The sequence below is a fragment of the Microcaecilia unicolor genome, chromosome 3 (genome assembly GCF_901765095.1).
Source record: "Microcaecilia unicolor chromosome 3, aMicUni1.1, whole genome shotgun sequence".
Classification (NCBI taxonomy): domain Eukaryota; kingdom Metazoa; phylum Chordata; class Amphibia; order Gymnophiona; family Siphonopidae; genus Microcaecilia; species Microcaecilia unicolor.
In genome coordinates, this window is record NC_044033.1 from 411,594,260 (window position 1) to 411,610,554 (window position 16,295).

Sequence of the window (16,295 nt, forward strand, 5' to 3'; positions counted from 1 at the left end):
ATTTGGGGCTGGGGGTGTTAAAAAATGACCAGTCCTGGGTGTCAACTACCCTAAGTATGCCACTGTACACAAGTGAAGTTTTCCTGCCCCCTCAGCAGGTCCTCTCTCAGCACCTCTTCAGGAACAAAAAACCAGGGAGTTTTCATATACACCAATTGATAAATAAGTAACAAAATTTTGTAACAAATTTGAAATTCCATATGCAGCTCCCTTTCCATCCACACCTTCTGCTCCCTTCCTTAAACCCTTCCTCTATTAGACCACCAGTTCCAGTCTTCTGCCTTTCCTCCTCAACGGCCTTTGCTAGAAACTGTCCCTCTGCATCCCATTGCTGTTCCTGGTTTGCTTCCCTGACGTCACGACATCTGCACTGTGTGCATGTATGTTGAAACCTTGAAGGCAGCACATCTCATTGAGAATCTCATTTCCACAGTTTTAAATGAAGTTCACACTCAATGACTGGTTGTACCTAGTATAATATACAAGAAATTCAACAACCGGTTATGAAGCAACCGTTTATGATGCAAAAATTTACTCTTTATTAACTGTCTTTTATAAATCTAACTATGTTCTTCCCTTCACATTGTTGTAAAAACAACAATTTTACAACAATGCGAAGGGAAGAACGTAGTTAGATTTATAAAAGACAGTTAATAAAGAGTGAATTTTTGCATCATAAACGGTTGCTTCATAAAAGGTTGTTGAATTTCTTGTATATTGAGAATCTCATGAGATCAACAGGATAACTTCCAATGTTTCAACATGTGTGTGTTTGCTCAGTTGGACAGGGAACCAGAAACAAAGTGATTGAGTAGGGAGAGTTAGCTGCTCTCCTAGCATTGAATCCTCGCTAGTGAGCATTCTGGGGAATTGAAGGGACCTGAGCACCTCTACCCCCACCCCACTCCCATCAAGGCTATGCTCTTGATACACCAATTTCACAGTTTTTTATTTCAGATTTTTGTTATTTTTATAACTAAAAAGCAGTAAACAGGTAACACTGAATCACAGGCCTTACTCCCTCCGTTACAAAGGCCTGAAGCCTTGGCAGAATAAGTACATATTTTAAACATGAACTAGTAATCTTGAGATGAAAAATTACTAGTTCAAATCTGGTTCAAATCACATTTTTAGATAGATGCTGTTGCTCACCTAGCAGCAGTGGCAGGTATAAGGAAAGCTTAGAAGTGGACTTTGGATTTTGCTCCCGATTTTACATTTATCATTTTAGCAGACAGCAGACCCCTGATGCAGGCAACATTTGCCGAAATACAGCTCCTTGGCTGGTTTCTTTCTGCCTTTGGTATTTCACCGCTGTTCTTCCTGGACTCAAGTAACTAATGACCATAAGCTGATACTACCTGAACAGCAATATGAAATAAGTTGGTGGTTCAGTGATGCTCATGGTATTAAATTCATTATCCTAGCTGCCATTAATATACATCATTAACTGTCTCAGCAGAGGTGCCAAAGACTGCACAGGCATGGAGAATGAATTATCCTCTTACCCTTTAGATGTGGTCTCTTGAGCCCAGGGTTGAGAGATATTGGCATAAGGAAGCTTATACCGTCACTGCCTGTGCTGTCCCTGTTCTGAATCATAGGAGGATGAGTTTCTAGTACTGTCAATCTAGTACCTTTGACAAGCAATAAATTAATGGGGGATGGGATGGGAGGGGAGAACAGAGAAAATCCTTCAAACCCTGCGTAACTTGATGACACATCCATGCTCCTCACTCGCATGAGTCTGGCCCTTTCTGCCTTCAGGAGTTCAGCAACAGAAGGAAGATATGCAGTGGAAAAAGACATTTTGCTACTAGCATGACGACCTTATCTACATATGTAACCTAGTCCTCCTATGTCCTTATTTCAATTGTGTTACAATTTTAAAAAACTACTGCAAACTGCTTGGATCTAACCGGCTTAGTGGTATATCAAATAAAGTTGAAATCTGAAAGTTGAAAGTGATGATGCACTAATATTTTTAAAGCCCAATTCCAGTTTTTTTTTTCTGTTACCTTCTTATTACAGTAGTTTAAATAATGTGCCAATTGCAATTGTCTTCTTCGTTCCATTTCTTTGCGGGGTCTGCTGTCAATAAAATCCTCTATTGCTTGCAGAAGTGGTTCTGAAACTCGCTGGCTCCATTTCCTGTACTTGATTTCCTTCTTTCGCAGTTCTACAAATTCTTGATGCATCAAATATTTGTCAAACTCCTGAAATGGCAGGATTGCAGACACAGACACATTATGCTAACTTTACCTGAAAATAATGCCATAGTACACTTTAACTTCATCAGACAAGGCCCACAACATCCATTTGTATGATGCTGGATTAGCATGCACTATGGCAGGCTGGGTACAAGAACTGCTGTGGAGCAGTGGCTCTATTACCTAGGCAATGAAATGGAGTAAGCCAACGAGAACATGGCCTGACCAACTTTGTGCAACATGGCATTAGCAGCTATGGAGCTGGAGGAGAGAGAGATGGAGTTTGATTTATTTGCTCCCACCACCCCCCCTCAACTAAAAAAGGTAATCCATTGCCCCTGTTGAGTTGTGTACACCACACTCTCTGATTATCACTAGATCAGCATTTTTCTATCCAAAACAATAAACAAAAATTGACTGGATAGGAAATATGTTTTGCATGTTAATCTCTGATGTAAGTATCACCAGGAAAAGCAGTTAATAGCATGTGAAGGAGCTTTGGTGATTCCTACCTCATTTTTCCCTTTCACTAACTGAATGCACAATCAAATCATGTATTATTGTTATAATACTAGCAAGCATATACCAATTGTGGCAGCCCCAGCATTGGTCCCTCTCCCCTCTGCTTGATGGTATCAGTGAGACAGGGCACATAGGGCACTAGGGTTGGTATCACAAACAAAGCAGTTGGCAATTAGCCACCATGACAACCACATAGAAGCAGTTATATAGGATGCAATCTTAGAACATAATACCACAACACCATAGTAATAGTCCAAAGAGTGGCTTTATTAGGATCACTGCAAGTGTTTTAGCCATGGCGTGGAATGGGCGTTTCAAAAAACTATGCACACTATTGTAGAATATACCCGATCTGCGTCTAACTTAGGTGAAGGTATTTAGGCCTGGTTTTAGGTGGTCTAAATGGGTACGCCTAAATTTTAGTCGCAAGAATGGACCGTGAATGTATTCTATAAACTACGTATAACTTTAGGTGTAGTTTATAGAATCATGCTAACCGCATGGTTTTATGGCGCCAATTTTTAAGATGCCATATATAGAATTCCCCCCTTCAAACTCACTAACTGTTCTTCCGCTCCAATTCCCACTCATCTACTCAGCTCTATCTTCCCTACTATCATCCCTTCCGCCTATCACTTGTCACTACAGCTGTTTCTGATCCCTTCAAATGAGCTGTGATTATACCACTTGTCCAAAATCTTCACTGAACCTTATGTGTCCTTCCAACTATCATCCCATCTCCCTCCTTCCTTTCATGTTCAAGCTGTTGAAGAATGCTGATGCCCATCTGAATAAGACTGATTGAACTATATATGTTAAATTTGATACGTGACCATTAATCATCAAGAATGTTGTCCCAGTATTCCTACAGTCAGTCAGATTCCTGTTATACCACTGATTGGTTTGTTTCTGCCAAAAAGATATTTTAAAGTGCACTATTTGTTTCCAGCCTCAGCAATGCTGCCAAAGAAAGAAAGAAGCTACATGTTCTAAATGCATTTAAGGTATCCTGGTAAGATAATTTAGCCCTTGAAGCAGGCAAAAACATAGAAACAGAAATGCAAAACTGCCGCAAGTGTCTGTTTGATGGTGTCAAGCTTTGGTTGAGCTACAGTCTGGGCTGAACCACGTGGAGAGGCATAATCGAACGGGGCGCCCAAGTTTTCCTGAGGGCATCCCCGCAGGATGGCCCCTTGAAGGGACAGGGAAACCGCTATTATCAAAACAAGATGGGTGTCCATCTCTCGTTTCGATAATACGGTTAGGGACACCCAAATCTCAACATTTAGGTCGACCTTAGAGATGGTCGACATAAATGTTGAGATGGTCGACCTTAGAGATCGTCGTCCCCGGTTTTCGGCAATAATGGAAACCAAGGACACCCATCTCAAAAACGACCAAATCCAACTCATTTGGTCATGGGAGGAGCCAGCATTCATAGTGCACTGGTTCCCAGGACACCAACTGGGCACCCTAGGGGGGCACTGCAGTGGACTAACTGATGCACTAACTGAATGGAAAAAGCCCTTCCCTTACCGATTCCTTAGCGATTCGGAAAGGAACGGGCATGCATGAAGGAAATCGCATGCAAATGAGCTGCTCAATGTTAGCTCATTTGCACACGATTTCCTTCCTAAGGAGGGGAAGCCAGTGCAGAGCAGCCAAGCATTATGCAAAACCCACTGTACCCACATGTAGTTGCCCCCTTCACCCCTAAAGATCTACGGTAGTGTTGTACATTTGTGGGTAGTGGGTTTTGGGGGGGGGGGGTTGGGGGCTCAGCACCCAAAGTAAGGGAGCTATGCATGTGGGAGCTTTTTCTGAAGTCCACCACACTGACCCCTAGGGTGCCCAGTTGGTGTCCTGGCATGTGAGGGAGACCAGTGCACTACAAATGCTGGCTCCTCCCACGACCAAATGCCTTGAATGTCGCCGGGTTTGAGATGGCCGGCATTTTTTTCCATTATCGCTGAAAAACAAAACCGGCTATCTCAAACCCTGTGAACTCTGGCATTTGGCTGGGCTAAACCATATTATCGAAAAAAAAGAAAGATGGCCGGCCACCTTTTTCGATAATACGGTTCCGGCCAGCTGTAGCGCCGCCACCAAAATAGATCGCCGGCGATCTATTTCGCCGGCAACATTCGATTATGCCCCTCCACGTCACTCAACCTGGACAACAAGATGTTGTGGTTGACCAGGTCGAATGTAGCAGATAGATCGAATTGAACTAGGATTGCATTTTGGTCACAACTCAGCAACGCTTTACCGTGGGTAACAATGGAAGCTATCACCACATCTGTACTATAATTCTTTCAAGTTGGATGTAAAATGTTACATTTATCAAAATCTATATCTAACATTTTTGGCACATGTCGCTGACACTAACTGGATCCTAAGCCAGTTTAGTTGGGCACACATCTTGTATCAGTGCCCAAATATCAGTGCCCAATTTTGGGCACCATATATAGAATCCAAGAGTTGGTGTCCGGCATCAAATATGTTGTAAAATACTGCTGTCGTTTTTTACATCTGCCATCTGTCCATCCTAATCACGTCATTTGTTCTTTGTTGCATTTTTTTTGCATCTTACAAAAAGCCAACTATAGCTACACACAGATTCCAAAAGAAGTCTTATTGGAACCTAAAGTATACGTTTTCAGAAAAATAGCACTATCCCCAAAGAAACTGGGTAACCCTTCGATGCCTTCTTACCTTCACAAAGTAATTCTCTGTGTCCAGTACTGTCTGGGTTGCTCGATTAAATTCTTTCCCTTCTTCATCCTCTAGTTCCTAATAAAAAGTTAAATATTTTAAAAAGTGGACACAAAAATGGCTGAAAAATGTTTATTTATCATATTATTTGATTCCAGTGAAAGGTACATCTGTTTTCCAACAGATTCCTGGAATATCTATATTTAACGAACTATAAGATCCTAAGGGGTCCTTTAACTAAGGTGCACTGAAATCATGTTTCAGTGCACCTGTAAAAAATGCCTTTTTTTGCCGAAAATGGATGTGCAGCAAAATTAAAATTGGCATGCATCCAATTTGGGTCTGAGACCTTACTGCCAGCCATTGACTTAGCAGTGGGGTCTCATGCATTAACCAGGCAGTAACGGTCAACGCGCATTCAATTGCCGATTACCGCCTGTGTACCAGAAAATAAAAATATTTTCCGGCGCAAATGGTGGACGCATGTAAAAAATGAAATTACAAACCAGGCAGTAGGCACTTAAGCAGCTTAGTAAAAGGGCCCCTAAACGCACTACAAGATACTTTTATCATCTTTATATATGAATATGTCAACAACATGCTGTGTTACTAATGCTTTAATACTCACTGCTCAAGTGGGCTATATCTTCAGGGATAAACATTCAGCTCTCACTAATTGCCACTCAAGTAATTTAGAGTATTGCTGTCCTGATCCTCATCACAGTGTGAAAATGCATCCTGATAGGGTCTCTAAGACACTGGTTCTCAAACCTTTCCTGTGGAACTCTGTCAGGTTTTCAGGATATCCACAATGAATGTATGTCACATACTCACATGCAAAAGAGGCAATGCATGTGGATATCCTGGAATTCTGACTGGTTTAGGGTTCCCAGGCACCTTTGGGAACCACTGCTCTAAAGAAATGAGTGTGCATTTCCATTATGTTTGTGTTTTTAGAATGTGCTGTTTTGTTTAGTGTATGTGAATGAAATGCAAAGAAAAAAAATCAAAACAAAGCAAATGAAATAACATTTTTGCCTGCACAGCTCTGAAAACAATGTTGCCTGGCAATGAAAGGGGAAATGTTGAAGGCCAATAAACATGCATGTTAATAATTCTAAAAAATCTAGCTTGAACAAATGTTACTGCATCAGGTGCTCTCTCTAAAGCTACACTTCTATTCTGAACCTGATGTGCTCTCTCTCTCTCTCTCTAAGACTGTCCAGCTCATTAAGAGCAAAATCAAATCGGAAATTACTTAAGACTTTTCTTTTTAGAAAATATGTCTTTTAATTTATAGATATTGTGCTTGGGCTTTAAAGTTTAAACTTTTTGGAGTATTCTCCTTTTCTTGTTCTTATCCACTTAGAACTTGTTGGTTGTAGTGGGCTATAAGACCTTAATGTAATGTAATGTACTGGATCCCAACTTTAAAGTCTTATAGGTATGTATCCTAATACTACTCTAGTTACTATATTTTCCAACTCTTTTGCATACTGTTTAGAAAATAGACAACTAGATTTAACAATACAAGTGCAAATATCAGAAATGCATCAGCGCACCATAATGTTCATTTATAATAAGTCAAGGGTAATCACAAATGGATGTGTATAAATGCAGCAATAAAACACAAATCTTATACTATTCTATAAGGTAAGTGTGTTATTGGAAGACATGCCTTTGTATATGCCCCATTGCAAATGCACACAATGCCACTTACAGGTGCCCTTATTGACTAGCATTTAGGGCATAAGAACATATAAGTGGCACCTACACTGAAGTTATATGTACATAATCCCCTGGATTCTATACATGGTGCCAGATTTGCATGTCCAAGATGCACACGCAATGTAATTTAGGAACGAGCCCTTAACTATCAATAATTGGATGCTAACAACCAATTATTGAAGTTAATTGGCACTATTCTGTAAGGCATGGCGCCTAACTCTACTGGTGCACAACTCAAAAGGGGGTGTGGCCACGGGCATGTCAGGGGCATTCCAAAATGTTGTGAGCGTAGTTATGGAATACGGCCTCAGCAACCTAACCTGGGCACCAGCGTTTACAGCAGGTTTCAACAGGTAAGTGGCACCTAAAGTTAGGTGTGGGAATTGGCATTGTGTGATTCTATAAAGGGCACATGGCTTTTATAAAATTGCGCTTAGAGCTGACTCTTTTCGGTGCTCAATTTTCAACACCACTTACTGAATCTGCAGAATTGCAGGCGAGCCTCATATAGAATTGCCTTTTTTCATATGGAAAGCATATATTTTATAAATTCAATACATGCCCCTGTGTGCCTTTATAAGATAGCCTAGCAGCAGGGTCCTTCACAAAATTACACCTGCTTCAAGGCAGGTATAACCTTATGCATGTATGTGCTAGAAAGAATCAGTGCAGATGTACGCATTTTCATAACATATAAGCATGTGTCAATCCTGCCATATTTTCACCTATTCACCGCCCCAGTAAAATGCCTACACATGTGGAATCAATTCTGTAAAAGTGCGCCTAAATATAGGCACCTACCCTCTCATTTTATAGTAGTCACCTAAAGTTAGGTGCCAATTGCACACATAAGTTATAGACTACAAGCAATTATCCACATAAGTGCTACGTGTGCACTCATCGGTATTTTATAATTTTAGCACAAAACTGCCTTAACACATAAATTCAAGGGGGCATTCACAGGTGGAGAAGCATGGGTGGACCATGGGTATTTCTTCCACTTAGCACCAGGGGCATAGCCAGACTTCGGCGGGAGGGGGGGTCCAGAACCCGAGGTAAGGGGGCACATTTTAGCCCCCCCCAGCACCGCCGACCCCCTCCTCGCCATTGCCGCCACCACCACCAACAACTATGACCCCCCCTCCCGCCGCCAACCCTCCCCCGCCGTTGCCTACCTTTGCTGGCAGGGGACCCCAACCCCCGCCAGCCAAAGTCCTCTTCTTCCTTCGTTCTGTTTCTGAGTCTGACGTCCTGCATGTTGTATGTGCAGAACGTCAGACTCAGAAACAGAACGAAGGAAGAAGAGGACCTCGGCTGGCGGGGGTTCGGGTCCCCCGCCAGCAAAGGCAGGCGACGGCGACGACGGGTTGTCGGCAGGAGGGGGGCTCGAGAGGGTTGTCGGCAGGGGGGTCCAGGGCAAAATTTACAGGGGCCCAGGACCCCGTGGCCCCACGTAGCTAAGCCCCTGCTTAGCACATAGCTTACAGAATGCTGTAAGTTATGTGCATGCAACATTTATGCCTGTTATTGAGATGGTGTTGAGGTTGCACCAAAATGTAGGTGCATAAAGGCTGACTTACACTAGTATTCTATAATGAAATCTGGGCACCCATATGCCATTATAGAATTAGCTCTTAGCACGTTGCATCTAGGTGTCTAACGTCTGGTGCCCAGTCACAGAATTGCCACTCTAGAGGGCACCTGATTAGGGTATATTCTATAAAGGAATACTGGTGTAACATGTTAGGTTTGCTTGTATAATTTAGACATCAGTGTTTACACCATAGAGCTGGTGTGATTGTACCGAAATGCCAGAATACGCACATAACTTATAGTATTCTATATGTTATGATAGCAATTCTATAAACTGGCACTAAGATTTAGGTGGCCCAGTACCATGTGCCTAACACCAATTGCTTGTTAAAAAGCCAATTGTTGACACTAATTAGCTCATTATTCAATTAAATTGTGCATGCAATTTTTGGTGACTTACAGAATTAGGGGGTAAATGCAATGCAGCCTCTTCTATATCTATGGGCTTCTTAGCATTTAACATACACTAATTCGTTAGTGCACACTAAATCCATTAGCGCGCCTTAGTAAAAGAAACCCCTTTGTTAACCTGTGCTCTTGAGGGAAAGAGAAGTATCTAGAGCAGCTATCACACTCATACAAACAGCCAGAGAGCAATAGGTCTACATTCTAGTCACCCTCTTACTTGAATGTCATTATGGCATCTCAGGATTCTGGTGTCTCTCCCATACCATTTTACCTCTGCTTCTGTTTATTATCAAAACTTTTCTTGCATTTACAAGGTTTCTTATATACAATGGAGGACATTAATGTTCTCTTTCAAAATATATCACCTCCAAAGCAGTTAATGGTTTATTGATCAGCCACTCTTTGGAAGGTTTTGTTTTCAGGAAGGAAGCAGACACACTCTTCAACTCTGGGTGTGGGGAACCTGCTTTTCTAGACACGGCTGATGAAAGGGTTTCCCGGGCAGCCTTCCTGGTGTATTCCGCCTGAAACTGAATGTGAACTAATCAGTAAAATCACACTACTCATTCCTTCATTTAAAAATATTCCTTGCAAAATATATCATCACAGAATAGAGGTATAGTACAACAACTTCACGTCTCAAAGCAGAACATTTAGCAACATAAGAATAGTCCATTCAGATTCCTTATTCACCACATCTGAATTTCCACAATATTGTTTTATCAGCCCTGACCCTTTTTCTGTAAAAGCAAATCTCATAAAAAACACAAAATGTACTGATTAATAATAAATTATATAAAAACACTCCTATATAAAGCCAACAGACATATGAAAAAAATTTGGACCTTCACATCTAGAACAACATTATAAGAGAATTCCATCTCTATATACGGTAAATTTTGTTTATTGATATACCTGTGTTCAGAAAGACATAATCACTTGCCTCCAAAATAATTCCAAAAGTGAAAACATACAGAAAGAGGGGTACACCACAATTGTAAAAGTAGAACGCAAAAGACAAAATAAAGCAACTGTGATGAGTTAGCTAACACGCAATAACATCAAAAAGCATACATACTTTAATAAATAACACTTAAATCATACATTTAAAAAATCACAATGGTGGGTTGCTGCAAGTCCATCAACATAGCAAAGAATTTCATGCCCATCAACAGTTTATAATCCTATATCAAAATATATGGAGCAGCAAATTACAATTACTATGTCAATACTAAACAATTTGATAACAAACTCACAATGGTCTCTAAGGATTAAGCAAATTATAAAATGAAACCTCAAAACTCCCGGTAGTATAATTTTCAGGGAGTGATAGTACTATCATCGGTTTCCATTTAAAAGGGGAAAAAAGGAACAGTAAAAAAAAAAAAAAAAAAGAAACCTCCTATATAAAAAGAAGAAAAATGACTGTATATAAAAAATCCCCCCCCCCAAACTCATATATAAAAGGAGAAAAATGGCCTCTTATCAAGCTACGCTAGCAGTTCCCAAGCCCATTCAAAGTGAATGGGCTTTGGTCGGCATTACCACACCAGGGACAGCTAGCGCGGTTTGATAAAGGAGGCCTTAGTGTGTTCTGAGTTGAGAGCTGTTCCAAAATTCACAATCACTAGAACTCTACAACTACGTTCATAATAAAAATTGTGGAAACGATTTATCTCTCATAAGCCGGTATCTTCAAACATCCCACTCTATCCTCCAGTCTTCAAATGTGTACCACTGAACAAAGAGAGAGCTGCTGTTCACAATGGGCAGAGGATAACGCCGCCAGGGACAAACATGAACGAGTGCAGGTTTCAAGCACTTGAACCCAACAAGAGGTTTCATTTTATAATTTGCTTAATCCTTTGAGACCATTGTGAGTCTGTCCTATTTTCACCAAATTGTATAGTATTGACGCACCCATCAACTTGCCTGCTTTAAGGGCAGTAGAAGAATCTCACATCCAAATATGAACCAATCACAGGGCAGTATATTGAGCAGAATAACAAACCCTAAGGGTAAAATAAGAAAACAAACAAACAAACAAAAAACACTTGAAATAAACCATTAAGACGTACAAAAAGGATCCCCCAATACGACCTGACTCCTAAATTACACCAGATGCAACTATTATGGAACTCTTCTAAGTTGTTTATTTTATTACATCCCCATCACTGAACATTATATCTTGTCCTGATAATATTATGTTATGTTTTATATATTTATACATTTTCAATCCTACATGATATTCTTATGCATCTTATTTGTAACAATTCTGAAACTCTTATTCCGTTAATATGATTGCCATGATATTCCTATGCACCTATCTGTATCTATATTCTGAAATTCTTATTCCATTAATGTGATTGTCGTTGTAACATACTGTAAGCCACATTGAGCCTGCAAATAGGTGGGAAAATGTGGGATACAAATGCAGCAAATAAAATAAATACTAGAGACCCCCCTGGTCCTAAGGATAAGAAATGTTATATTTTACCACTTCTATTCAGAGAACACATGTACCATTCGCTACATAAGACATCCAAACAAATACAGAAAGGCAAAAAGCTCTAAAACATACAAAATGATTCCAACTGTACTATGCTGTGAATCAAACATAATCGGTGCAGAAAATAAACTTGAAGAAATATTTTTAAAAAATGGAGCAAAAGACCTTCAACGTCTGTGGTACTTTATGATATTTCATCAGCAAATAAAGTACCTACCAGATAAACAACACATCATTGCTGTTAAGCCCTGCAAATCTACCTAAACTGGGAGTTTTGAAGTCTCCGCTAAAGGAGAAAGGACATTTTAAGTGTGGAAGTTGTAGTATTTGTGACCTCACAGTGTAATGTACAGCATTTATTAACCCTGCAGATGGCAAAAGTTACGAATTATGATCTAGAACAAATTGCAGATCTGCCCATGTAGTGTATGTGTACATTGTCCTTGCAATAGACTTTATGTGGGAAAAATATCATGATCATTAAAGTTCCGCATTAATGAGCACAAATCATGCATCTCCCGTCTAAAAGTGGGTGCTCAATTGGTGGCCCACTGCGGAACTACTAAACACACTTTCAATCAACTTTGTTATTTTGCTGTTGAGCAAATTAGTGGCATCATTTGAGGTGGTAATTATGATCACCACCTCTTACAATGAGAGCAGTGCTGGATCTACTATTTGAAGTTGCTAAAACCAATTGGTTTAAATTCTATGACTGAGTGGGCAGCTTTCTAGTAAAAAGCAGCATTTTTCTAAAAAAAACTTCCAACCCGTGGGTTTTTGAGGGATATCTTTTGAGAAGCTCTGTTTTTAGAGCCCTGCAAGTTACCATAGCTGAAACGTTTTGCATTTGGATTGGATGGTTTAGTTTGGCATCTGTATGAAATATGGGCACCATTTTGAAGACGGTGTCCTGAAGTTGAACGCTATAATTAAGTACTAAGTCTTTTTTAAGATTCTGGCTGTCTGTTGCACATCGTGTTGAAGAACTTTGAATATCTATTCTGTTTTTGTACATACAGTATCAGCAAATGAAGAGCTCTGGTGAACGGACTCCATTTGGATTTCTATTTGAAATAATGTGCTGAGAGAAGAAGAAACTCTGTGAGTGAGACTAATACTGCTAACTGCTTGAGCTATTAGTTCTTGCTTTTAACATTGGCACTAACAAACTATTAGGTGCAGTGCCCTCGGCTGCAATGGCGACAACAGTGTCTGCTTGTTGGTCTGGAAGAAAGGCTCTGCCTTGAACCATGTCTAGCAAGGTTCAAATGAACACCAATCTTTGGACAGGGAGCAGATGGAATTTTGGGTAGTCAATAATGAATCCTAGTAAGCTCCAACACAAGTGCACTCTCAGTCTGCATAGTGACACTGCAACTACTGCTAGACATTTTGTAAACACCCTGGGAGCTGACTCAAAGCAAATCTTCCTCAAAAGCTTCCTCATTCAAAATCTGAAGCCTCTTGTGACTGGGATGTAGCTGGATGTTGTATACCACCTCCTTTAAGTCCAGAACTTTTATTTGGCCAGATATTTGTTCAGGGCACTTAGGTCGAGGATGGGGATGGAATCCTCTGTTTTCATGGGGACCCGCAAATACTAAGAGTAAAATCCTTCCCTTTCTCCCTTGGAGGAATGAGTTTGACCACATTGGCTCTGCATAAGGGGAGGGAGCTCCTGAGAAAGTAGCTTCTGGTGCTGACAGATTAGCTTTGATGCTCTCGGAGGGCAATTTGGAGGGGGTGTTCACAAAAGGAAAGGGTAACCCACCCAGACTATTTGAGAACCCACTCGTTGAGGTTACAAGGGGACACATTTCTTGGAAAATTTAGCCTCCCTTCTACCAGTAGGTTGTCTGGAATGGTTACTTTGATTGTGGCTATGCTCTCCTGGAGCCAGTCAAGAGCTCATCCTTTGCTTTGACTTAGGGGTTGAATAGGATTTCTAAGCTTCCTGCTGCCTTGGGTGGATGTGAGACCTCTGGGCTGGCTGGGAAGGGTGGGAGACAGGAGGGCCTCTACACCTTTGAGAGTAGTAGGATCTCCTGTGACTCCAACCAAAAATCTCCTAGAGGAGGATGCAATGAGAGCAGATGGGAAAGAGACTTGATGGTATCAGCATGTTTCTTGATAAGAACAGTAACCTCCTCTACCCTTGTCCCCAGAAAGGGATGTCCACCAGATGCTCCAAAACTGCTGGTTCCAGGTTGGAAGCACGCAGTCAGGTGAGTCTACACATTCCAATATCTATATAGCAGAGGTCCTGGATGACATATCGAAAGAAATTATAGTGCTCTGCTATAGATGTCCTGTTTTCCAAATATTCAGAGTGTGCGACTCAGAGGCATTTACGACATCTTATAATGCCTCACCTGGCTGTAGGATCATACAGTCAAAGAAAAAGATAATCACATGCTTTCTTTACAATCTATATACTCCACATGATGACGGGTCAGGTCAGATATCCCTGGTCTTTAGGCAATGGACTGGAATTTACTGCAAGCAGCAGGATGTGGTGCTCTCCAGTTGAAATGTCCTATATAGCCCTCATACAGCTTACCACAGGCATGTAATGCTGACCAAATCAGATACTATGAATATTGCTATATCTGCCCTGATTCTGGAGCCATCTTGATAGCACTCTAGTGTGGCTACATGGGTTTCAAGTGGAGCTCAGCAGGTGTAGCAGAACATCTTTTGTTTGGGGGTGCCAAAGCTACACCCTGAACCCAGCTCCACCCTAGACCAAGAAAATACCACTGATGCTCTCTACTTCTCCAGCCTCCCTCCCCTCCCCCTCCCCATGCTTTCTTTAAATATAGAAGTATATTGTTACATTTGTATCCCACATTTTCCCACCTTTTTGCAAGCTCAATGTGGCTTACATGTAACCGTTAACTTGCCAAGAGCTTCCTTAAGCCATCGAGCCACTGTCGCTTTGAAGGCTAGCAGACGTTTCTGGGGTCCCGCAAAGAGGACAAAAAGATGAACAGAATGCTTGAAATTGTTGGAAGCAGCAAGATAGCACATAAAGATGCGCTTCACATCCAAGAGCCTCAAGGAAGTGTATTCTGCAGAATAGACCTCCCTGGAAAAAGAAGGAAGAAACAGTCTGATTGACATGAAAAGGAGATACAATCTTCAGCAAAAAGGACGGAGCTGTCCATATCAAAACTCCTGAGTCAGAAAAGCAGAGAAAGGGATCCTTGAAAGAGAGAGCCTGAAACTCTCCGTGCTGACAAAATGGCAACTAGAAAATACTGCCTTTAAAGTGAGATCTTTGATTGTTGTCAAATGAAGGGGTTCAAGGGGGGCTGACTGAAGATCCTTAAGAACCACTGAAGACTCCATTGAGAACAAATAATGCAGAGAGAATGATGCAGATGAGTGACTCCTTTAAGGAACCACAACGATATCAAGGTGAGGCAGCTGAGGCATTCTGTATTTTGCTTCTATAGCATGCCAACTCTGCCACCTGAGACGAGTGAATTGAGAGCCAAGTCTTTTCTGAATCCCTCCTGAAGGAAGGATAGAATTTGAGACAAGGAGCACGAAATGGAGAAAAACCACTCTGTGCAGACCAGCTCTCAAAAGTTCTCCACACTCTAGCATAAGAAGAAGAGAGTGGATCGCTTTCGTGCTTACAGCAAAGTAGTAATAACATCATCTGCGTAACCCTTCTTCCTCAATTGCTCCCTCTCAAGAGCTAGGGCCGTAAGACCAAAGCGGGAGGGATCCTCCACAAGTACTGGACCTTGGTGCAACAAGCCCATCTGTGGAGGAACAGCCAACCAAGGAGCGATTTGAAGATGGATGAGATCTGTATACCAAGGACCAGTTCGGAGCTACAAAAACAACCTTCCTAGGATGACGAGCAATCCTGTGCAACATCCTTTCCCACGAGAGGCCACAGAGGAAACACGTAAAGGAGGCCATCTGATGGCCAAGGCTGTATTAGTGCATCCATTCCCAGGGAGTCCTTCTCTCTGAATCAGCTGTAGAAACTGTGACCAGCGCATTGAGTCTGGATGTCATGTGGTCCAGGACTGGAAGGCCCCACTGTGTGAAATGAGGCAAAATGCAGTCTTTGACAGTTGCCATTCTCCAGGTTCAAAGATACACTGCTGAGGAAATCAACTTGTGAGTTCAGTGCAATGTAGCACACTGAAATTATCGTATGTTCAATTCCACCCACTGAAAAAGAAGACATGGCTCCTGGGTTAGGGACACACTCTTAGTTCCCCCATGTCTGTTGATGTAAAACACCACTGTCACATTGTCTGAGAGCACTCTTACTGGTCTCCTGTGAAGAATAGGTGCAAAGACCAATAGAGCTTCGAGCTGAACTGAAAGCTCTATTGGTCTTTGCACCTATTCTTCACAGGAGACCAGTAAGAGTGCTCTCAGACAATGTGACAGTGGTGTTTTACAGTTCAGCTCGAAGTTTCAATCTGTTGAGGGACCAGGAAGCCTCCACTCTCAAACCAGTGGCCCTGTGCAGGATGGTGGGGATAATGGGCTCCTCATCTGAACAGGGTGGCATCAGAGGTGAGAACATAAGAACAAGCCATACTGGATCAAACCAATGGTCCATCTAGCCCAGTATC

The 16,295-nt window shown here is 41.5% G+C and overlaps 1 protein-coding gene across 1 annotated transcript in view; it reads right to left on the reverse strand.

Moving 5' to 3' along the window:
- Positions 1-16,295, reverse strand: part of FAM228B (family with sequence similarity 228 member B) — a 110,375-nt gene that overhangs the window by 78,681 nt on the left and 15,399 nt on the right. Inside the window, exons 3-5 of the mRNA XM_030195139.1 lie at positions 9,542-9,706; positions 5,448-5,525; positions 2,019-2,216 (exon numbers count right to left, since the gene is read on the reverse strand). Coding sequence (XP_030050999.1) covers positions 2,019-2,216; positions 5,448-5,525; positions 9,542-9,706 — 441 coding nt within the window. The remainder of the gene's footprint in view (positions 1-2,018; positions 2,217-5,447; positions 5,526-9,541; positions 9,707-16,295) is intronic.